Source organism: Perna viridis, chromosome 2 (assembly GCF_037379345.1).
Source record: "Perna viridis isolate PV_CMFRI_1.1 ecotype Kerala chromosome 2, ASM3737934v1, whole genome shotgun sequence".
In the NCBI taxonomy this organism is placed as follows: Eukaryota; Metazoa; Mollusca; class Bivalvia; order Mytilida; family Mytilidae; genus Perna; species Perna viridis.
Window position 1 is genome coordinate 21,110,208 of NC_142446.1, and position 25,472 is coordinate 21,135,679.

The 25,472-nt window shown below is 32.8% G+C and overlaps 1 protein-coding gene across 1 annotated transcript; it reads left to right on the top strand.

Annotated features, from left to right (window-relative positions):
- Positions 1-5: 5 nt before the first annotated feature.
- LOC148624028 (DNA replication licensing factor mcm5-like) lies at positions 6-19,209 on the top strand. Its single transcript, XM_088566435.1, has 14 exons — positions 6-233; positions 1,789-1,915; positions 2,287-2,415; positions 3,574-3,746; positions 5,115-5,270; positions 5,446-5,530; positions 6,193-6,449; positions 9,590-9,911; positions 10,774-10,950; positions 16,836-16,951; positions 17,202-17,330; positions 17,649-17,791; positions 18,510-18,637; positions 18,868-19,209. Exons 1-14 carry the CDS (start codon positions 79-81, stop codon positions 18,967-18,969), a joined length of 2,199 nt encoding a protein of 732 aa, XP_088422561.1. The 5' UTR covers positions 6-78; the 3' UTR covers positions 18,970-19,209.
- Positions 19,210-25,472: the final 6,263 nt, after the last annotated feature.

Below are 25,472 nucleotides of genomic sequence, written 5' to 3' on the forward strand. Positions count from 1 at the left end.
GACTCGAAAGAAGGATATCATAGGGCGGAGCTTAACAGGTTCCCGCCAAATGTGAACACGTGAGCAATATCAACAACAATGGCAGGATTTGATGATGCTGGGGTTTTTTTCAGCGATAATTTTGGGTCTGAAGATCAGAATGATGATAATCAGATAAATCGACAACAAATTAAAAAGCGGTTTAAAGATTTTATACGACAGTTTCACGAAGGAAACTTCTCGTATACTTACAGGTACAGTATTTTGGTGTATTATTTTGTATAGCAGCCTCTGACTCTGAGGTCCATCATTAATTTATGGCATTTATTTCTCAACGAATTTCACTCTGACTACAGACAAACCTGGGTTTATGTGTAGCATCCCCTAGACATGAAAAAAAATACAATTTATGTACAATTATATCTAAAACTGTCCTGATTTTTGCTGTTAAAATTTTGTAGATTTTGCTGTCAGAGACTGCCTAAATGAGGTTACTCAATATTTGAATTAGATTGGAATTGAAGTGGAATTGTTGATCTGTGGAGTGCATGTAGTAATAAAAAAAATTATTTATGAAGGAGAGCAAGTACAATGTATCCAGTACATTTTTGTTTTTGTTGATTTTTTGTGATAGTTATCACTAACCAATAGTTGCAGATAATTGGTTGACAAATTTATCCGTTTTAGCAATTACACAACACTAATATTACAGTAAAGCTTGGCCTATTAAATTGGTAATCACAGAAGCAGGCAGGACTTAAAAATAACAGTTTGCATTTCAAATTCATCAAAGATATGTGTTGCATTTCTTAAAAAAAAAACTTGAATATTCCAGAAGTGATTGAGACCTGCAAATTGAAAACAAGATAGTAAGGAATTCAGAAAAAAATGAGGATTATGGCCAACAAGCATTTGCAAGTAAAACAGCAAGCCTGTAGTTTCAATTTTCTAGTCCTGGGTATTTGACTTTTCATAATTTTCAAACTCTGTAGATGAATATTTGTGCATGTTAGTATGACTTATTAACAGGGTTATGTTGCTACAAGATTGAAGTCATCACTACAGAAGTTTTATGGTCGTCATCATGAACTCGTGGATCGTCATGGTATATCCATCAGCACCATGAAAACTGATTTATTCAACGGATCATGGTTTTCCTTTCCTTGTTTGTCTACCCCGGACTTGACTTTTTATGAGCAACTCAGCGGGTGTTTCTAGAAAAGCAGAGGACGCTTACCCTACCGGTGCACCTGGTCCATGCTCCCAGTTTTTAGTGGAGTCCGAGTTGCTCATTTACTTTTGTTACTTTGTGTGTATGATTTTAGTTACTTTATGTTCTTTGTTGTGTATGTCTGTTTTCCATGTCTGGTCTTTGTCCCTGGATTACATTCTTTTGATTACCGCTATACCTTGGTTCCCTTGATTACTCTTTAACAGAGCTATTAAGAACCAATACTTCCAACAGGTGTTGTATGGTCTCTTAATAAATGGAACAATTTGTGTACACCCATTAAAAGACCAACTCGAATGTTAAATTGAGGATGTAAATCAATTCAAAAGATGATAAAATTATTGGCAATGGAGATTAAATCATCAGAATTTGAATTAGTCTGCTATTTATGACACACTATTAGACATTTTTAAAAGGAAAGATCCAGAATGAATAAATTAGAAATTGAAAGTTAAAACATGCTCAGTCCTTTTCACTCTGAAATTTTTTGCAAGATTGAACACAACATTTCTCTTAATTTTGTAAAAAAAAATTCCATGTTAAACAGCCTTAATTCATTTAGTTCACTTTCTATACAGGGATCAGTTGAAGCGCAACTACAACCTTGGACAGTATTGGTTAGAGATTGATATAGAAGATGTAAACAGTTTTGATGAAGCACTTGCTGATAAGCTGTATAATCTTCCAACAGAAAATCTGCCACTAGTAAGAACTACATTTTTTCTCTAGAATGTTGAATGTTCTATGTACCAATATATTCTTGTATCCTGTCTTATCAAAGATTAGTGACAGCAATTAAACAAGTTTTGTTGCTGTGGCTGCAGCAAGTTTTAATGGAATTTTTGTTTTTTTAAATGTCTAAAATTTGGTTACTGCCATTATTAATACTTACATTCAGGTTACATCAAGGTCGGCAGTTCTGATGTATAGAAGCATTTAAATTTTTTCTTGCATCATTTATTTTGTCTGATCTGTTGAAACGCATTCTGTGATAAAAATGTTTCCACTCTTGAAGAGAGATTTTTTAAAACATATATTTGATTTTTAACTTTCTTTCAAAACTTATTGGATTTTAGTTTGAAGATGCTGCTAAAGAAGTGGCTGATGAGGTTACTAATCCTAGACCTGAAGGTGAAGAAGAAGTACAAGATATCCAGGTTATGCTGAACTCCACAGCTAATCCTTGTAACATAAGAGCATTAAAGGTTAGTGTCTGATTTTATTTGTATGCTCAGTCTGCTGCTTAAAACTTTTGGGAAATATTTCTTTAAAACTTTATTGTATATGTACTTAAAAAAAATCCTTAACAATCAGTTTGAAGTTGTCTTTTAAACAGCCTTTTTCCTTAAAAAAAAATTGTTTAATGAAATTTTGTACATCATCACAGCCATATTGCATTTTTGAGTCTGTGTTTTCATTAAAGGATAGAAGACAGGAAATTAATTTATTTTAAATTTAAAACAATGCCTTATTATGTTGTGATTTATTCTATTTAAAAAAACAGTTCATGAGGCAGGAGTAATAAAACACCTTCGCTCTTTAGTAACCCAGTTGGTGGGTATATAGAAATCGGAAGTTCAGCAGACAAATCTTGTAATCACAATAACTATTGACCACACATCAGATTATGATGGAAAAAAAATATTAGATGTCATGATCTCATAAGTTCATAAAGGTAGATGATTATTATCCAATGACTGTAAATGAAGATAATCCAACCTGTGAGTTTTACATGTTAAAATTTATCAGCACAACTTTAAAATTGTCAATGGATTGATAGAATTGTGATCATGAATCATATGTAGACGTACATGCAGGAAGATAATTATTGTATGATGCTTTCTAAGTGAGATTGTTAACAAGATGAGAGTCCAATTTAAGTATTGATTAATCTGTTAGTCAGATTGCTCATATTATTTCTAGTTTTTTCTTCAGATTAGAAAAAAAAATGACATTTTCTCTGATATACAGTGGTCCAAGTTCTTAGAATTATATTGCTGAATAACTAAAGTTGGTGAAATTATATTAAAATAGGAGGCATTATATGTAGATTTGCATGAAGGAAGAAAATAATTGGCAAATGTTTGCAAAGGGAGCTAATCCAACTTAAGGGAACTATGTGTTATAAGTTGAAACTCCTAAATCACCCTGTGGATTTTGGCGTCATTCAATTAAAAATAGGCATAATTTATGATATTTTTTTTTATTTACATGAATGAAGATAACTGACATCAGGTCAGTTTAAAGGAAGTTTATCAAGACTTGACATTGGTGTTTGATTGAAATCAACTTGGGAAGGTTAGGGGGTTATTTCTTTTGTTAGCTTGCTTACAATGTAGATCTATCCAATTTTTATATTGTAGTCTGAGCAGATGTCCAAGTTAGTTAGGATTCCTGGTATTGTGATTGCAGCTTCTGCAATCAAAGCTAAAGCTACCAGATTAACCATACAATGTAGAAGTTGTAGGAATACTGTCAACAATATAGCAGTAAATCCTGGTCTTGAGGGTTATGCACTGCCACGTAAATGTAACACGTAGGTATCTTGAATATGTTTTTTCTACATCAGCAACTGTCTGTACTTTGGTTAATTTTTCTTAGGCATTACAATATATGTTCATTTGGTTTTCTATTTTTGTAACTTACCTGGACCAATGAATATTTGGGATGTTGAACCTAACCTGACCTGGTTGTTATACACCCCCACATCATAACAGGAATGGAGTTGACCATTTCATAAAGAAATGCCATCATTTATACAGATAAATGATAATAATCCCCCATGTGTTGGATATATGGGTTCTTCTGACAACATATTTTTTATTCCGAACTCCTCTTTAATTTCTTAATGTTTTTTTTTTTTGGAAATTTTGTAAGAAATTGCTGGTGGAAAAAACTGTCTGATGTCTTGTTACATTCCTAAGCACATTTCCCCTAAACTGCTCAGTAGATTATGGTGAAATGTTGCATGAAACAGACCTGATTTTCTTCCATTTTTTTAATCTGGAATTAATAGAAAATTATGGAAATTACAGTATGTTCACTTTCCAATTTGGCAATTTCCACTTCTTTGGTTGGCTCTTTAAAAACTGTGTGTGATGAAAGATAGATATTGATTATACTTCTGAAAATGCAGTACTGTTCAAAGTGCATATGCATCTTTTATGATGTTTTCCTACGTTTTGAGCATGTTGAATTTCGTCATTTTTTGTCAATTTATGTTATGAACTGTGCTTACATTTAGCATTCTGTAACTGGAAAAGCATTAAAGCGTTATTATTCAAATATATACATATTGAAGATGTACAACTCATATTATGGAGAAATTTGACCAATTCTTTCTTACACTTTGAACATATTGAACATAGCTACTTTTGACAATTCATGTTATGAACAGTACTTACTCTCTGTAATCTATAACTCCAAAAGTATTTAAGCAATATTATTTAAACTTTGCATAGTTATTACATACACATTGAAGATGTGCATCTCCTTTTGTGGAGAAATTTGATAATTTTACATTGCTTGGCATAATGAATACTTTTTCAGCAGTTTATGCTATCAGTAGGACAAATGGAAATTTGTTAATTAACCCACTATGTTGATTTTTAACTTACTTAGTATTTAATACATTTTAAAGACACTTGTGTGCTGACAAATCTATGACAGTGATGCAGGTTTAGACATGTATTAGTCTTGTTTCTATTTTTGTTTTCACTGATTTGAAGAAATCGCAACCTTCAACAGAAATTCAGTTTCAAAAAATTGTGATATTTACTCATCATATCAAAAAAGGTTCTTTGTTTGCTATAGTATAATGTTTTACAGTGTGTTTGTTATTGTCTTTCCTTCCATCCTTCTATAAAAAAGCAGATATTTTTATCCGTCTTTATACATTTTTTAGTGATCAAGCTGGGAGGCCAAAATGCCCTGTTGACCCATTTTTTATTGTACCAGATAAGTGTAAATGTGTGGATTTCCAAGTGCTAAAATTACAGGAAGCTCCTGAAAGTGTACCAAATGGTGAAATGCCTCGCCACATGCAATTATTTGCTGACAGGTAAATCAGTTGTGCTTTAAAAAATGAAACTAAGTTTTTATGACAATCGATAAAGTTTTATTTAAAATCAGGAACTGTGACAGCATTTTTTAGTTATGCATCTTGCAAATTCTACACTTATGATATGTTTTTAATATTTCTACATAAAACAATTGAATTGCTCTCAATTTTTCAGATATCTCTGTGATAAAGTGGTGCCAGGAAACCGTGTCACTGTAGTTGGTATTTATTCAATAAAGAAAACTACCAACCCTGGAAAGGCAAGACTAAGATTATTTAGCTATTAGGTGTCATGCCACACAAAACTGGCAATCATAGTAATTTGATATACTTGGTACTATTTAAAAAGTTTGCATTAAGGCAATTCTAATCAAAGCCTATCTATCGATTTGATGTACAGAAGTCTTGGCAGCATTAAATTTCCAAGAAGTAACAGGATAGCTCAAACACTTACATGATAAGATTTCATCTGTCTTGTAGCTAGCATCAATGATTCAATCATTATTGTGCCATGTTCCCTTAAAAATTTATCATATTGTTAGCCAAATAATAACTGACCATTTTGTAAGAGAAAAATTCCTGTAGCAAATTTTGAAAACTAAATTTACAACTTCCGTTTTGTATTTTGCTATTGTTACATTATGGGAACTTTGTCATAATGATATTTTGTGTACATTCAGTGTATCTTGCGAAATTAAATGAAGAACTTGGTTCAGTCTGATGAAAATCTTTAAGATATTCAAATGAATGTATCTGCTTATTAAGCCTTTAACATGTTGTAGATAACATCTTCTGAAAACTTCAGAGAATATCTCAGAACTTGTATAAACAAATCCTATTGTCAAATCTTATTTAAATACAAGTTTAACAGGAATTTCAAAAATAAATGTCATGCTAAAGTGGTATTATTTTCTGCTTATAGAAAAATTCAAGAGAGAAGGTTAATGTTGGAATAAGAGCCCCATACTTTCGAGTTGTTGGAATACAGGTTGATACAGAGGGTAGTGGTCGTAGCACTGGTGCTCCTATTAGACCAGAGGAGGAGGAGGCATTCAGACGCTTAGCTGCTCAACCTAACATCTATGAAACAATTGCTAAAAGTATTGCTCCTTCAATCTATGGCAGTATTGACATGAAGAAAGCAATTTCATGTCTCCTTTTTGGAGGTTCTAGGAAAAGGTTTGTTTTAATTCTGATGGAACAATGTACAAATGTTCCATACTTTTAAATCCCAAAGGTTCCAGTGAGCTAATGCCTTCACTTTATGTTTGTCATCTGTAAACTTTCACATTTTGCTCAACTACATAGAAACCCCTCAACCAATTTTAACTAAACTTGGCATAAATAATGTAGACAAGAGCCTTTACTAGATGTCCACTATTAGTTTTTGTTGATTAAACAGGATGACTGCTAGAGGCCATTTTAGCTTCTGATTGGCAAAAAAAATAATAGGGACAACTTCAATATCTGATAAAATTTTGTTCAGCTTGATTAAACAAGTTTAATAAGTGAAACCTCCAGGAAATCAATGATCCATAATTCTTGTAATATACTCCTGCTCTGAAGAATAGGGGTGTATACTGTTTTACCCATGTCTTTGTTTCTCTCGTAGTTTTCTCAGCAATTACTCATCACAGCGGCTTCACATTTTAACACATTGTTCCTGTAGGTATGCCATATAGTGGGATCCATTTTTGGAAAAAATTGTACTACTTTCTGTTTACCGAGGACTTCGTTTATTTTTGGTTCAGGATCAAAATACCTTGTGTCACCAGTCTATCACTGGAACTTCCCTACTATTTCTGAACACCATACAAAAATATAGTCCAAATGTAATTTCTTTTATATCATTCAGTACCTCTTATATAATAAGTAAATATGTTTCTTGCAATTTATCAGCTCAATAATATTCTATTATTTATGCAAATAAAATTGAGATATACTCTTCATATCAGCTCGAGATTTGAGGGACTCCTTTTTTACCTTGAAAGGTATTTAGTAATAAATTTACACTTGGGAAATTTTTTTCTTGCAGTTATGTGTCTGAAAGCAGGGGTCGCGCTGGGCTTCGCCAATGTCACAATTTGCGATTTTTTATTTGATCTGGCGACCAAAATAACCAATTGGCGATTTTCTTGGCGCCTAAGTTTTGTATAATAAAATTGACAGGAAGTTTATCAACAAGGGATATTTTCTCTAATTATCAAATTATGTTGGCACCTGGTCAGAGTTAACTGACCATGACCAATTTACGACTGAAGGCAATTAACGGTAATTAGACCAGACAACCATGACTGACAATATCCTCATGATAGGTGTCAAATGTAAATATATTCTTGAACCAATTAAAACTCTCATCATCTGTTCAAAGGTAAACACATATGGCCATGTGCACGTGGCTACATACAAGCTTCACAGCCCTGTTTAACCATGTGATACATTCAGAAACAGACTTACCTAATAACAAAATAAATTAAATCCAATTAACAATGATATCAGGAAGTGTCTAAACACTTAGAAATTAAAAAATTGATGAAAGAAAATGAATGACATTTGTTTACACTTTGGCCATGTGACTTTTTGGCGGGAAAATCGGTAAACAAATAGAATGGGGATTCCAAAAATCTAATTAAGGAAGTATTATATTGTAAGATAAATTAGACCATGAAGGACAAAGGTGAAAATGCTTTAAAATTAGGGACTATGTGAGAATGGTAATAAAGTTCTTGATAGAAATAAAAAACCTATTTCTGGAGTAGTACTTTATTATTTTATGAATATGAAAGTGACGGACTAGAGCTAAAAACCTGCTTCATTCATGCATCAAGAGTGAATCTTGTGTACATGTATGTGAACTGACGTTTTCGGGACATATTCTGCATAATGCATGGGTTTTACTGTAGTAATGTATGAATGAGACAATTACTTTATTATTATAGGGGCTTTTAATATGAACAACATATGCATGTACTGTAATAGGTTGATGTTTGCCAAGTTTAGAACTTGACAAAACACAGTACAGCAAGTTATTTCGCCAAAACAAGCCTAACCTAGGTTTTGTGATAGTATGATGCTGTATATAGTTTCTTGAGATTAGGTTAAAGGAAACTTGGGCAACTCTTACTTTTCATTAAATGCATAGCATGAGGAAATGTAACAAATATTAAAAAATGTACTGAATTTCCAAAATCATCACTATTTAAAAGGAATAGTATTTCTTTTAACTGTTGCAAACAAAACTTTTAGAAAAATAATGCTATGTTGAAATTACAGGAAATGTGAAGACTAGGGGAGGTAACTCATTTTGTATAAACAATGATAATTTTAAAATTTGTCTTCATAGGTGGTTCTACAAATTTGAGACTTGTTAAAATGAGAGTATTGTCAAATTAATTTCGGAGTAGAAATTAATCTTTAGAAAATGATTGTATGTTCATAATTTTCCAATTGTCAAACCCTGATCAGCTTATTGCTCCTTGGAGATTATTTACCTGTCGTAAAACGTACCCTTAGCTGTTTTTTAAGGGTTTGATTTTGGAGTTTTAGGTAATATAAATTTGACCAGAAAAATCTTGTTAGTGGGACAAATGCTTGAAATGGGTGAAAACATGATTAAATCTTGTAAGTTGGCAGGTATGGGTTCATGTTACAATTTTCTCAAGAATCAAAAACCACCAGTGCTATTAGTACTTTGTTTTTGCAAGTTGAAAATTTCTGCACGCTTTTATCAGAAACTACTTATCACAGTTATTTGAAATTGTAACACATTCTTTTTATGGTGGGATCCATTTTTGGAAAATTTCAGCAGCCACTTCCTGTTAATATAGGACTTTGTTTATTTTTGACATACTTAAAAGTTTTTTGTTGCATTTTTCTCAGCAACTACTCATCACAGTAGCTTGAAAATTCAAAATCCATTTCCTGTATGTATGCAGTATGGTGTGATTCAATTTTGGAAAAAATTGAACAAAAACTTTCTGTTTACTGAGGACTTTGTGTATTTAAGATATGCTTTGAAAGTTGAAATTTTCGTCACATTTTTCTCAACAAGTACTCATCACAGTGGCTTGAAATTTTAACACATTCTTCCTGAAGGTATGCCATATGGTGGGATTTTTCAGGAAAATTGGACAATTTCCTTTTTTACTGAGGACTTTGTTTATACTCTTAATATCGTGATTTAAAGCAGGGGTATAACTAATGAGCCATAGCTCACAGATTTCTGGTTTCTTTTGAACATCTGCTGGGATAGGGGATTTATGGCTAGATATTATTATGTGTTTTGGATTTAAAATTTATATTGGAGAGTATTTTTATAGGATGCCTGATGGACTTACAAGGAGAGGTGATGTTAACTTACTTATGTTGGGAGATCCTGGTACAGCAAAGTCCCAACTATTAAAATTTGTTGAGAGATGTTCTCCAGTTGCTGTGTATACCTCAGGAAAAGGTAGTAGTGCGGCAGGTCTAACAGCTTCTGTCACCAGGGACCCTTCCTCAAGGAACTTTGTAATGGAAGGAGGGGCTATGGTACTTGCTGATGGTGGAGTTGTCTGTATTGATGAGTTTGATAAAATGAGAGAAGATGATAGAGTTGCTATTCATGAAGCCATGGAACAACAGACCATTTCTATAGCAAAGGTAAATTGAATTGTTTTGGAAGTCTAGCCAGGATAAACAGTAATGTTAAGTTTAGTTGATTTTTAATCAGTTACACCTATGTTACACCTATGTTACACCTATAGATATTGTTTTACTTAATTGTCCTTAATAAGTATTTTTCTGTTGATTTTAAAAGTATAACTGCTTTAAAATTGATTTGCATTTTAATATTTCCATATCAGGTTCATAGGTATGACATTTTATGTCTATTTTTCCTCTCATTTGCATTGGATATGGAATTTTGTTGAACTTTGTCTTAACAATTAGCACCTGTTGCCTTTATGGCAGTAACTTAAACAGTTTAAATAGATTAATTTCTGCTTTCTGATGTCATTAATAATTTGGAATAATTGGTTTTTGCTTGCGGTCTGAAAACATTTATGACTCAAGCTGGTGGGTTTTGCTTGCTACTTTTTGTGGGGAAGATTTCTAATATTAGCACATCAAAGTATTATAAAATCATTTTTATACTCTATGCAAACAAGATTCAAAGAGGGGGTGTAGGAATCGCTGTCTGTCCTTTGGTCTGTGCAGATCCCCAGATTCCTGATTAGGCTATAACTATTGTTTTTGGACATAGGCATACCATATTGGGCACATAGGTGTATTACATGTACTTAACATGATGTGTCAGGTACATTCATGCCTTCTGAATGACCTTAATCTTTGACCTTGAAGTCAAAATTATAGGTTTTTTTTTTTTGTTTTTTTTTTCAACAAGGATTTGTGTCCAGGTCATAATATAATGTTTCCTATTTGGTTTCTATGTAAGAGGAGTAAGGTTATCACCAAAGCTCACAGTTTTTCTAGCTTAATTCCCATTAACTTCATTTTTGCACAGGCTGGTATAACCACTACGTTAAACTCTAGATGTTCTGTACTGGCTGCTGCTAACAGTGTGTATGGTAGATGGGATGAGACAAAAGGAGAAGAGAATATTGATTTCATGCCAACAATCTTGTCCAGATTTGATATGATTTTCATTGTCAAAGATACCCACAATGAAGCTAGAGATACAGTAAGAATCATGATATATGTTAGGTGATATTATCTCTCCAATAAGGCCAAATGTAAAAATATGTATGTTTGCTGTTCCCCTACTCAATGGTTCGAAGCTTGGGTCTGTAGGTAGGGAAAAATTGTTATTTATTGAAATTTAATTTTTTCGAGAGGAAGAAATGCAGAATTAAAACTATAAAGGATGTGACATATGTGATGTAATAAGTTAGTGTCTGTGTCTTTTATTATCCTTATTTCTTTGTTGCTTATGAAGGTACACAAAAGTGTGTATCCGTTATATCATTGATATGCTAATTTGTAAAGGTAATGTTCCACATCTTGAATCATAATCCATGTACATTTTTCTGAATCTTTTGTCAATGTTTGATATATTGACATGAGAATTTGAAGTTGATATCCAGTGACCTAATAGAAAGGAACAAATTGTTTATTGAAAATTAAGCAAAATCAACAATGTCAGACTAGAAACATTTAGTGGTGAATGTTTTATTTCTTTTTTAATATAGTCAGGGTTTTACAACAACCCCCTACATCATTACCTGACTATACTCGGCGTCACATAGATAACATACTGTTAAAATTTGAATAAAAATATTTTCTACGACTTTATTGACACCAACCGTCTTTTAAATTGTCTTAAATGACTTGCTCATTCGTTTAGCCAAACCGCTTCTCCCTAAACAAGTTGCTTATTAGCTTAAATCATGCGTAACAAATCCTTACGGGAAAATCCCATACTAATATCCGCCATGTTGGTTTTTACGGGACGACTTGTTTACAAACGAAGTTCGTAAGTTCCCGTCGAACTCCGGTGACAATCGTCTGCTTGATCAACTTCTCGGTATTGTACGTTGTTCGCGTAAAATAAATCGGAGATATCCGAAATAACGCCGAAATGCATTCTGGGTTCTTCGGTTTTTGGACAAACCATTTAAACGTAAACAACATCTCCTAGCAACCCGATCACTGTAAACATGGCCGACTTTTTACAATGTAAATATTGGCACCGAGAATTAAAATCTGACCGGAATTTAACGATTCAATCTTTAGGGAGAAGCGGTTTGGTTAAACGAATGAGCAAGTCATTTAAGACAATTTAAATGACGGTAGGTGTCAATAAAGTCGCAGAAAATATTTTTATTCACGTTTTAACAGTATGTTATTTATGTGACGCCGAGTATAGAGTGCAATGGGGTTTGTAAACATGTATATACTCCTCACTATATTACAGGTATATTAATTACATGATACATACATTTCAGTTTATAATTTAAAATAAAAAAAGACGAAATATACTGTCTTATATTTTAATGTCTAATAAACACATTTTTAGTTATCAAATATCTGAAGTATTTCTAATAGGGGCCCATGTCTCCTCAAATTTATGCAAAACATTATTTTTCTTAGCAATGAAATGTTCAATGCGATAGTAATGTCAAATTCATTGCTTTAAACCAACAATGTTAGGCAGTTTTTCTTCCAATTTGCAATTTATTATGTACTGTTTTCCAATAAATAACAAAAGATTTAATGTGATATCTGCCTCAGGGACACCAAAAATAGAATGCTTTTTTTTTTTTTTTTTTTATTTCATAACAAAATCAGAATAGTATTTTCTAATTAAAATTTGAAAATCATACAAGACATAGGAAGTGACTAAGCAGTCAAAAAAACAGATAACAGATGTTCTATATATAGTCTCTACTCCAATTACAAAAAGAACACAAATTTGAATCTTTTATAGGAATCGTGTACAAAAACATATTTGTAGGTACAACTCTTGTAAAAACTTGTATTGGAAATTGGCAAGATAAGCATTGCTCCTACATTTCTTATTCAGAACAAGATATTTATTCCAATCTGGAATTTCAGTATGTAATTCACTTTCCCATTTCAAAAATTTCAGATATGACAGCTGATGCTATTTTCATATCAGTGTTCATCAGACTAATTGGTCTCCAATTTTTAATGAATCTCCTATCTTTCCCTACCTTAGGGATGCAGGTAATAATACTTTGGTATTGAAATTTTGAAAAAGCTCCTGAACTGTAGCCATATCTTACTGACCTAAATCGGAAGGGTCCATTATCTTTCCAAAAAAAATTGTATAAGAACTGAAAAGGACTTTTTCCATTTTGCATTCTGCTCAACACTTTACTACACTCATTAAATGTCAGATTACCTTCACATGATTTTTTTTTGTTCTTCATGACGCAGATTGACATGATTAAAAAAAATCAAATTTGTTTATGGGTTTGTGGGAAGACAAGTAATTTTTTTTTATAAAATTTTGTCAGTTCAGATAATATTTTCTTTTGATCTGACATGCATATACTATCATCACTAATTATCTCTGTCATGGTTTTAATGATAAATGCCTTTTTTTTTTTTCCTAACTTACAAAAAAATTCTGTACATCTCTCTCCACTTTCATGCCAATATGCATGAGAAAGGAAAACGATACCTTCAACAAGATTTTGTCTTTGAATTTCTAACTCTAGCTTTTTTTTTTAATTTAAAGACTGATAAGTTTTCTGAAGAATTTTTGTTCACATCTTTTTGTAATTGCTCTAGTTCTGTCTCTAATTTACTGACTTTATTTTCTTTTTGATTTTTGAATACCGTAACTGATGGTCTCTTTTCTGATCTTCATTACTGGTGAATGTTGACAGTGTTGTTGCTCAACCCATCACAACATCATAAGCACTGGGCCTAGGTCATTATTGTTTGTGTTACTGTTAGTGTTAGCAGATGCATCTCTCAAAACTTCAAAAATCAAATATTTAAGTTCTTGATCAAAATCGTGACCCACTGCAATCACCTCTTCAAAGTCCAATTTAAAATTTACAGAGAAAATTAACGCCATTAGCTATTCAAGACAGACATCATTGTCAAGGGTCAAATCTTTGGAATGTTTTTAAACACATCTTAAAGATCTTTCAATGCAGATTTTGTCGGGACATTGTAAATTACAAAACTGTATTTATACCAAATGGCACAAATTTTGAAGTGTTCCTGTATTTTATTTTGACGGAAGAACAGAACGCAAGGACTTAGCCTCATTGGGCCAAGCATCCATTAACATCACATTGATTAAGTAAGTCGAGATGGCGCTTTATTAAAAGATCAATTACCGGACTTTCCAGGCGTTTACCTGACATGGATCAAGAAACGGCTATTGAATATTGGCTCGCCAATCTTGGCCTACGAAAAAAAATTGGAGAATTGCCAATAAAATAATTTCGGTGGGGCCCTTCTAATTGGGTCGGTTGGTGAATGGCAAATAAACATATTTTTAATATAGGCCTAATGGAGATATCACTGTTCAAAGCAATGGCTAACAAAAACAAAATTGTAGTTCTCATTTACTAGATTGTTTTGTTTTTTTGTTTTTTCTGTTAGATACAGTGTATATGTATATATCTGTTTCTTGTTTTCAAGTTTTGTATTTGGATTCGATTGCATTGTCTGAATTGTCATTCTATTCTTGACACTTGGGTATTTTATTAGCTCATGTGGACCAAAGGTTCCAGTGAGTTTACGCAATCACTTTGCATCTGTCGCCCATTGTCTGTAAACTTTTCAGTTTACTCAACTTTGGATTAGGACATATGTTATTTACAGTATTTAACATTTGATGTTTTGTTTTCATTTCATTAGAAGTCAAGTCCGAGTTGTTTTTATCATTATTTTTATTAAGATACTAATTAGGATAATATGGCATGTTTTCTGTACATTAAGACATCAAACCATATGCTATTGTTTTCCATTTCTTTTGGTGTATACAATTTTTTTTCACTCCTTATAAATTAATTTTTTTTTTTTAATCTTTTTTTTTTTCTCTTTGAAATGGGTATTAATGACAGCTTTTCTCAATATTGATAAAATTTCTAATGTCTCAGGTAATAAGAAAAAAAATATGAATTATTTAAATATACTACAAGAAAGCGAAAGAAAATACAAAAAAAAGTTGGGGGCTGCTTTTGTCCTAGACCTCTCATCTACATGAAAATTCCTTGATCAAATTTAACCAAACTTGACAGAAATGATGTCTTCAATTGCCTTTAGAAAGGATTCACCTTTGATATGACCACATGATTCCAAGTTTACCAGGTGAGTGATTCAGGCTCTTTATAACCTCTGGTATTAGTTTAAGTACAACTACTGTTGGTTAGCATATTTATGTTTACACAAACTCCAGATGATTCCCAGGTCAATTATGACAAGAATATCATACTTTACAGCAATTGAAACTTGAAGACTGTCCGAAAGTTCACACAGGTGTAATTAAGTTGGACACATTGGTATAATGTAGGGCATATTTAAACCACTCAGAAGCATAACTAGAATTGTATTGAAATTGGTTTCACCCCTATTTCAAATTGCTATAAGAGGTTTTGGTAGTACTTACGAAGAATATTAGCAAAAGAATTCCTTTTTCTAATTACTAATGACACATGGAATTAAGCTTCATGTCAAAAATAGATTTTAAGGTGGCTAATATTGTTAGCAACTTCTTGCAGTCGTAATTTCATTGATATACATTTGTATATGATTTGCATAATTATATATTACTACACCACCTTGTCCTGCTGACCGGTGTCGTAGTCGTAGAATTGTCAATTCTAACTTTATTCGAGATCAAAATGTACCTCTTGAATACCATGTGTACATCTTTTTTGCGTGTGTTTTTTAACTGGTATGAGAGGGGGGAGTTCGCATGAGAAGATGAAATGATCGGTTAGCATTGAACTGTAATATAGCTAAGAAATGCCTATTCTCTGGGTTGATTTGATCGAAAAACATTTGGGTAATCACAGTTAGGAAGACACCCATTTTTTTTAAAGCATATCACAACTTCGCTTGAAGTTTTCTGATCTTAGCCAATTGATGAACTGTTGCATTACACAATAAAGTTCAAAGTTCAAATCTGTACATATGAAACATTGCAACACAAGCTCTAATGAGGTTTTAAAATCAACATGAGCTTTGAAATGTTCTTAAATGTCAAGTATAAATTATTTTCAAAAAAAGGAAGACACTAATTTTGCTAGTAATGTACAAATGTAGGATATTTCAAAAGATGTGAAAAGGGAAAGAACATGAATGTATATTATAAATCGACCTAATGTCTTCAAGTTTCAGCTCACAAAAATATTCTGAACCAAGTCTGTACATTGAGAAAATCTCTGATTGATTGGGAGTCAAGTGTAATAGAGCATTGAATTCGCGTGGGTGTTGAAAGCAAGCCAAAATCAGTGACATAGAATATTTTACGATTAGTGACTTCAAAGACTTCAGATTTTGATTATATAAACATTTATGTGTATCTGTAAAATCTGAAAGATATTGAGATATTATGAAATACATTGCATATAAGCATTTTATGGGACATTGACTTAAAATGTCATTCCATAAGTCGAAGTGGACAAAAACTTGAGGCTGACAATTTGCAGGTGTAGTCTTAGAAATTGTATATAGCATAGTTAAGAGCATACATTTCTTTAAAATACAAAGGTATTTAACCACAGTGTGGATAATATGCTTTATCCAGTACTAATAATTTTAGTGGATTTTAATTGGCTAGGAACATGTCTTTACAAATCACATATTACCGGAGTGTAACTGTTTATTTCCCAGTGGAACATCACTCACACTGTATTTTTACATATTTAGTACACTGTACACCCTTCAGCTTTGCCTCAAGATGTACTTAGGTACTTTTGGTGTAAAAAAAAAACATACAGATTTAAACATTAATAACATACTAAGTGTGACTTTGACTGGTGTTACTTACAAAAAATTTACCTATACATGCAAGCTAACTTGTTGAAATTTGTATAATTTGGTCTTTATTAAGTACATGCATGTATTTAATTGTAGACGCTAGCCAAACATGTGATGAATGTACATTTGAATGCTTTGCAAATGACAGAAGAACAAGCAGAGGGGGAGATTAGCTTGGAGACACTGAAGAAATATATTGGATATTGTAGAAGGTAATATTGATTTGATATTTTACATTGAGACTCATTTAGAAGTTAGCCCTTTGATTCTCTGACGGCAGGTGTCTTTCTGACATAAATCAGATTAGGAAAGTGGTCACTAGCCCAGTATAAATCTGATTGAGATCCATATTACACATTAAGAAAATGGTTCTTGAAAATCTTGGAAACAATAACATGTTATAATTGAATTTTCTTAACCCTTAATAAGAACGTAACAAATGTTATCATATGCTTATTGTAGGAAATGTGGGCCTCGTTTGAATGAGGAAGCTGCTGATAAACTAAAGAATCGCTATGTACTAATGAGAAATGGTGCTAGTGAATATGAAAGGGAAACAGGAAAGAGGATCAGTATACCTATTACTGTAAGGTAAGTTATGCCAAGGTCATAGTACAAATTCTATTTTCTTGCTAGAAAGGAGTTTTTGATAGGTAAAAGGTCAGGAATGAGCTTCTTATCATTGATGTAATGAAAAAATTGTTCAACTGAAACAGGACTGTCTTGAACCACCTGACAATCATTTTGACTAAATGTTCAAATAGTTAGGTTTCCTTAATACTAAGAGAAGACCGTTTTTCATGCTGAAGTTCAGAATTGTTTTATGGCAACTATAATGGAAATAAACTAATTCACCAACAAAAGTTATCCTTAATCAATATGAAAATATTGCATGAATTTTAATTACAGGCAACTGGAAGCTATAATAAGAATCTCAGAATCTTTGGCTAAAATGAGACTATCACCATTTGCCACTAGTGCAGATGTGGATGAAGCACTTCGACTTTTTCAAGTTTCCACTCTTGATGCTGCTATGTCTGGCAATTTGTCAGGTATTTATTAAGTGCAATCGAATTTGTTCAGCTTTATTGTATAATTGTATAATCTCATCTTTGTAGTGGTGCTCTATCAGAAAATTATGAAATTACAACTTACTAAATATCAGCAAGATACTTGTGCTTTGTTAGTTATGATTAAAGGATTTTAGGTGTTGATTTAGAAGTATACATATTAGGTAAGAAAATTAGATACTACATGTAGTCCAAAATATTACAACCTATGTACATACTGTTAATAGATGGTAGAAATAATTGCAATTGTACACTCTCCCATCTCAAGGTCTCGGGTAGTTAGTCCAACACAGCATTGTCCATAATTCCTTTCATAGTACTTGCTGGTTTCAGATAAACGTAGATGCAGTCTTAGAAATTTAGGAATTTACATTTTGACTATTTTAAGTCTGTAGAAGAGTGCTAAAAACTTGGACCATTTTCAGCTTGCTGTTCTACTTTCAGTTGTGTGCAAGTCATCTTGTGGTGCTTGGTGGGATCTTGAGAAACTTTTTGCAGTTTTAGATTACTATACGGAGATGTGTGTGTGATTAAGGAAATAGTGACCTGTATATATGTATTTACCTGTAGGGTTGAATATCTTCATGTGAATTCATAAAATGCAGTGTACTAATGCTGATGTTCCAATCTAAATTTTTAGATAATTCATTCATACTGAACTAGATTTGTCTGACTTCATGTTTTTATTGTTAATTTTCAGGAGTAGAAGGTTTTACCACAGAAGAAGACCAAGAGTTATTGAGCAGAATTGAGAAGCAAATCAAAAGAAGGTTCATTATTGGTTCACAAGTATCAGAGCATGCCATTATTCAAGACTTTGCCAGACAGGTATTTTAATGAATATATATTTAAATGGAAATTGCGTATTTGGTGTGGAGACCTCAAGATTAGATCACTTGTGTTTTAAAGTAGTGTTATGCACTGTCAAATCATTGCTTGTATGACACCTGCTTCAATAAAAATATCATATGAATTACATGATTATAATATAGAACATTACCACCCGGAAATAGAAAATAAGCATATTGGAGGAAAATACTTTTTTTTTATTATTTCAGAAATACCCAGAAAGATCCATTCAAAAAGTACTACATTTTATGTTGCGAAGAGGTGAAATTCAGCACAGGATGCAGAGAAAGATGTTGTACCGTGTTAAGTGAGACAGATGATTCATTTTTATTATATAATTGGTGCAAATCAGATATTTTGTAGAAATAATTCGGAGCTAACTTAAAGTAAAATCATGATAGACTTTTCCAATTGTAAATATTGTATTTATTATGACTGTAATTGCTTTGTTCGAACATGTGAAAAGATGATATTGTAAGATCTGATGAACAGTGGTCTTCACTAGTTTATTACTGTTTGTAATCTATTATTTCATAAAACTGGTAACATATCATACTTGTTTATAAAAAAAATATTGCTCCAAGTTATATGTAGAAGTTAATTAGAGTATTAGAAATGGCTGCAAATTTTGTGTCAAAAGTGCGTAGTCTATCCACCATAAAAATTGTGTTGGACATTAATCGTATGTCCACATGGTCCCCAAATGTACAGGGTTCAACAGGCTGCTGGGATATTAGTCCTGTTAGGGGCAATGTCTAGTTATGTTTTTTGTTTTAATGACATTTTTATACTGGAATACAGTGTGTAATGATATAGTGCTGTTACCTGTATTAGATCCTTGGTATGGATTTGACAACTTCAGTATGGTTCTTTATTTAACAAAATCATGCCAAGGTTGTTTGAGATTTTCTAGTCTTGCATTTCCTGATGGTGATTGATTCTTTTTCTCATTTTTATATGCCCATCAAAGTGTATTCAAATGTCTGTCCAACTGTGTTAAAATGTCACAACATAACATAAAAACCCTTGTTCAAAAATTTCAAATTTACACAATGGTTGTATTTTATTTTTTTTAAGATAATTCCAGCTTTAGTTTTTGAGTATATATTGAGAGCTTTATATAGACTATATTTACATGACACTGGACAAGTCTGATTGAAAAAGAAATGAAGAGTTTCTTAATTTTGGCTCGAAGTTAAATTGGACCAGATATTTTTTACAGAAAAGGTTTCAAAAAGTCATAGTCAAGAAAAAAAAAAACTCCAAATGGAAGTTTGTAGCATCAGGTACTCCATGAAACATTGCTCTTGGCATTTTGATGTTTGTAATTTACATAGATTACCTCACAGACTTCTTGGATTCAGACATATTAATTTTTGAGGATGACATAAAAATCCTAACTTTTACAAACGATCATGATACTTTAGTCACACAAGTACCATTCTGCAAAAGAATCCAACAATGGGTGGCACATCATTTTTCTCAATTTGGTCTTGTATGCGTCAAAATACATTCAATACATGTAGAAAACAACTGAAAAGCTATTTAAATTGATCCTGAAGCATCTATGATATAGATATTTTTTTTTTTTGACTGCTATAAGGGCAAAAAGTATTGAAAAATTTTCCTGGCATTTTTCCATAGTGCATTTTGACTAAATTTGACATATTAATATCATAAAAGGGCAAGCTTTATAAACACTCAATAGGTCATGAGGTATAAATACTTGGATAATGCCATAAAATCTTGTGTTTTTTTCTTAATGTGCCACACCTTTAATATATTTTGCCAGATTTTAAACAGGAGTACTTCACTAACTTATACACTTATTAAACTGGAGCAAATTACCTATTATGTTACTTTAAAATGTAAACGGAAGGAAAAACTAAAGATAAACAAAGTAACAAGAGAATAATCAAGGGAACCAAGATAATAGCTGAAATCAAGAGTAATCCAGGGACAAAGACCACAAAGGGAAAACAGGAGCACACATCAAAGAACATAACCAAATAATACAAAGTAACAAAAGTAAATGAACAACTCCACAAAAAACTTGGAGCATGGACAAGGTGCACCGGTAGGGTAGGCATCTGCTGCTTTTTCTAGAAACACCTGCCAAGTTGCTCATAAAAAGTCAAGTCCAGGGTAGAGGAAAGAGGAAAGGAAAACTATGACGTGTGACTTGTGACCAGTTTGTGCATTAAGTCTTCTTGGGACATCACGTGTAAAGAAACTTTTAAAATATATATTGGAATCATCATGTTGGCCGTTGTCCCAGCTTTCCAGTGGTACCATGATTGATGTAGTAATATTGGATAAAATGTGAAAAAAAAATAATAAAAGAAAAGAAGAAATGTTATAGATATCCCCATCAAAAAAACACAAGGGAGCGTTCGAATTATGTTCAGTTTGTAAGCTAGGATTTTAGTGGAGTATGAGGTACAATTTATTCGCCTAAATGGCCTTTAATGAATTTAATTGTGCATTACTTTGCCTCATTGGAAAGCCAAGATGCTAGATAAATGTATTTGAGTACACAAAAGCTTGTTCGAAGTATTTTATTCAAATAAAAAAATGCCCACGGATGAAATAGAAGAAAATGTGAAATTCCGATAGTTCCCCTTTTTATGAAAAGGTCGTTGTCACCTTGAAACTGAGATACAAGCACCTGAAATCGGAGATACTGAATACATCGACAATTAAAATAATGGTACCCAGCATGTCTTTTTATATCGTGGGTATACATGTACTAATGATTAACATTTTGGTTCATGTATTTTTCCATGGTAAAAGTGGCAGTTTTTAGCCTAATCCAACTTGAAAAACTATACATATGCTGTATCATACAACAGTTTGTTCGAACTACGGTATCTGAAATTCTGAAGGTTCCCCTATTTATAATGATTGTAACTCCAGGGGGAATATCTAAGTACCTGAACTGATCAGATATTTGAATACATTATTATCTTAAATATGAGTTTTACATCATCGGCATGATGTGAATGAAAATTTTGTTTGATACTGTGACCAGTTTTCTAGGGGTAAGGGGTAATATTTTTAACTTTTTGGAAAATTCTTAAATGAAAATTAGGAAACTAGTTTTTCGTGTATTTTCTGTATAGAGTAATCAAGGGAACCAAGGTTATAGCATCCTCCCAAGTCAGGGTTTTCAGTCCACCCTCGCTCCCTCAAACCCAGGAAGGACTCGAAACCCTGACTTGGGAGGATGAGGTTATAGCGGTAATCAAAAGAATTCAATCCAGGGACAAAGACCAGACATACACAACAAAGAACATAAAGTAACTAAAGCCATACATACAAAGTAACAAAAGTAAATGAGCAACTCGGACTCCACTAAAAGATTGGGAGCAAGGACCAGGTGCACCGTTGGGGTAAGCGTCCTCTGCTTTTCTAGAAACACCCGCCGAGTTGCTCATGAAAAGTCAATTCCTGGGTAGACGAACGAGGAAAGGAAAACCATGACCTGTTGAATGAATCAGTTTTCATGGTGCAGATGGGTACACCATAACAATCCACGAGTTCATGATGACCATAAAACTGTAGTGATGACTTCAATCTTGTAGCAACATAACCCTGTTCCAGAAGCCTATTTGTTAGAGTTCTAGCGCGATACAAAAAGTCTGCGTACTTTCGACAAGCTCTGGCATAACGTATGAATTGCGATATGAACACTCCATACTCATGTGCTGACGGGATGTCGCCACAGATGAAAGGAAAGTTGACAATTCTGAACGAAAAGTCATCACGTTTGTCGTAAAGTTTGGTCAATAGTTTTCAAAAATAGAAAATAGAATTATCTATCGAATGATACCAAATTTGAGACGTTTTGGTTGAGCAATAATTTGTGAAGTCTAACACGCGACTTTTTATTGGAAAATCGAAAACCCAATTTCTTGCAATTTTGATAAATTCTGACTAAGAAAAAAAGCCCGGAGATATTTGGCTGTCTGGTGATACCTATATATTTCAATTTAATTCGTTTTGTAGAAAGTATGTAAGAAGAATAACAAAACAAAACAAATGGATTTTTGCCTAAACGAGGTATAGGTACAAAATGATTCGTAAATGTGAGGTATAAGGGTACCTGGACAGACGCGTAGCTGCCGTTAGGCAAAAAAAGCTTTTGGCTGCACTTAATTTCGCCAATTTATTTATTTTTTTTATAGATAAAATACATCCAGGAGAGGCATAAATGATGCTCTAAAACGCTACCTCCGCGGAGCTTCGGTGGGGGGGGGGCGTAATTTTGCCTACACTTCAATTTGGCCTCAGCTACGCGCCTGCTGGAAATCATTTTAGTTGATGAGCAGGGGTTTATCTCATTTTCGTAAAAAAAAGTCGCGTTTTTCTTGTGCATAATAATGCGAAACGTCTGTTTGAGAATATATATATAAAAGAAGAAAACTGATGATTTGTCCGCCTGTATTTTTACACTTGGGCTTTCTTTTTTTCCTGAAATTTTCAATTTTCCCTTTTTTGTGTTGGAGGTCGAAATGGAGATTTAAAATTGTTTTGTTCTTTATATAAAGTAGTACTTACATTTTTTTTTTGGTCAAGTGAAGTCATTTATGAAACTTCTATATCAAGAATGAAAAGAATATAGGAGCAACAATTATCTGGTGTAAAAAAAGTCATGTTCTATAAAATACTAACAACAACAGAAAAGTACCTTATTCTTTCTATTAATGCCGATAAGTGCTAGTTGCCAAATATTTTTTAAGCAAGGCATTCAAATTATCTAGCTGTCCCCCCTCATGATTATACAGCGACCACCATGAAGATTTGATATAAAAAATGGCGGTCGCTAAGTAGGTTCTTGCTTGTCATTGATTCAAAATTCTGTCACTTTCACGGAGTTCATTCATGACCACAGCGAGGAAACTCACTGCTACGTATATTTCAACTAAATGATAGGCAACTGAATAAAAATTATAAAAAAAACCTCGGCCTCCATAATGTGTGTTTTCATGACATATAAAATATATCCTGTTATAACGCGAAAATGAGCTCGATGGGCTTCAATCCGTATTCTCAGCTTACGTACTATTAGTGACAAAAATATTTATCCCCCTCTACAAGTCTTTGGTAAGATAACATCATTCATTTTAGCTGCAAAGTAAACCAAATTGGTATGATAGATAAAGTCGAAACCCAGAGACACAAAACCGTTCCCAGATCTAAAAAAATACGACATCCGGAAAGACAGGATATTAAAACTGCCAACACTAAGTTTCAGAAGGAAAAGATGAGACACGATTGATGCATACATATGGTCAATAAAAATATGATAAAGATGCTTGTTCGTGCTTACCACTCGAAAAGGACGGCCGATTCCGAGTCAGTGTTGAAAAATTGACCACCACCGGGCATAACAAAAGGAGATTCTTAGAAACCTCTTTGCAGCTAGAGTACATGGAACAAATCGAATGCAGCCAAATAGTTTTAAATCAGATTGGACATATTTTTGACATTTATATTTAGACCATATGTTTTAAAGCAGATAGTCGGAAGAGGGGCGGATTCAGGTGGGGGCGTGTGCCTCCCCTAAAATTTGCAAAGCATGGGTTGTCAGGGGTAGATTTAGGCGGTTTTAGGTTGAAACTTTAATTTCTTGCTATTTTACCACAAAAGATATCTTCATTGCCGAAAAGATATCTACATTGTACCCGAAAATACTTTTTAAAAAATTTTGGTTTTCTATTATTCCATTGAATTCGCTTTTTTTTAATTCGATTTGGAACCTGTTGGTTGCCAAACTAAAAAAAATCTATTATATTTTACTAACTATTTTTGTCTCCCCTTCCCCAGAAGGGGGACACACTGTTTTTGTGTAAATTCTTTTTCCTCATCTTCTTTTCTCATTCTTCATCTCATACAAAGTTTGTCCGGGCCTTAACTTTTTCAATCTTTTGACCCTTGACCTTGACCATTGACCTCAAAGGCAAATAATTTATTTCTTGCCCGGGTCATAACTTTTTATCTTTAACATAGGCCTATTTTTTGTATGTCAATAGGACGTATGAAGACATGGTGTCCCGAACCTAACTCGATTACCCTGATCTAAAGACCAAGGTAATTTCAAGGTCAAATAATGGATATTGAGCCAATTTTTTGTCTGGCCCGTCACATTTTTCATGTTTTACAAAGACTTTTAATGATTGTTATATAATAAGATCATATGAAGACAATATGTCGTATACCAAAATTGGTTTTCTTTAACCTTGACATTTGATTTGCCCAGGGCTTTTGATATTTGGTGTTGGGGTATATTATGATAGGTTGATGAGCCGCTTTCCATTTTTCTGACCTTTGACATTGACCTTTTATGTGAATGTCAATTGATAGAAATATAGTTTTTTTGTCAGTAATTTGTGTATCTAAAAAAATGGAACAGTTAATTCTTCTTAGTTTATGGCCGAATTTAGTATAAAACGAACTCATCCCTTTATAATAAGTTCGACTTTAATATACTAGACAAAAAAAACCTTTCATAAGGCCCATTCACAAAACATAATTGTGAAGATAAATTAAGACCTGTAATTAAATTATTTTAGAAGAAAAATTACGGGTTATTATAGGCCTCTGCTGTTAGTCACCCCTTTTTATTAGTTCGTTGAACATTTTTTTAGACTCTGAAGAAAATAGGGAAAGCAAATGCTTATAGTATCGTATAATATAAATTTAATAATTATTTGAGAAAATCATGGGTTTCTCGGGTTAAATATTTTTACTCGAACAAGTCTTCGGGCGCTTTTTACAACATCCGTGCGCTCTTAGATGTTAATTTGTCGGA

Coding starts and splice junctions, on each gene's coding strand:
- LOC148624028 (XM_088566435.1), top strand. CDS start 79: ATGGCAGGATTTGATGATGCTGGGGTTTTTTTCAGCGATAATTTTGGG. Junction 1,916..2,286: donor CAACAGAAAATCTGCCACTA/GTAAGAACTACA, acceptor ATTGGATTTTAG/TTTGAAGATGCTGCTAAAGA. Junction 3,747..5,114: donor CTGCCACGTAAATGTAACAC/GTAGGTATCTTG, acceptor TACATTTTTTAG/TGATCAAGCTGGGAGGCCAA.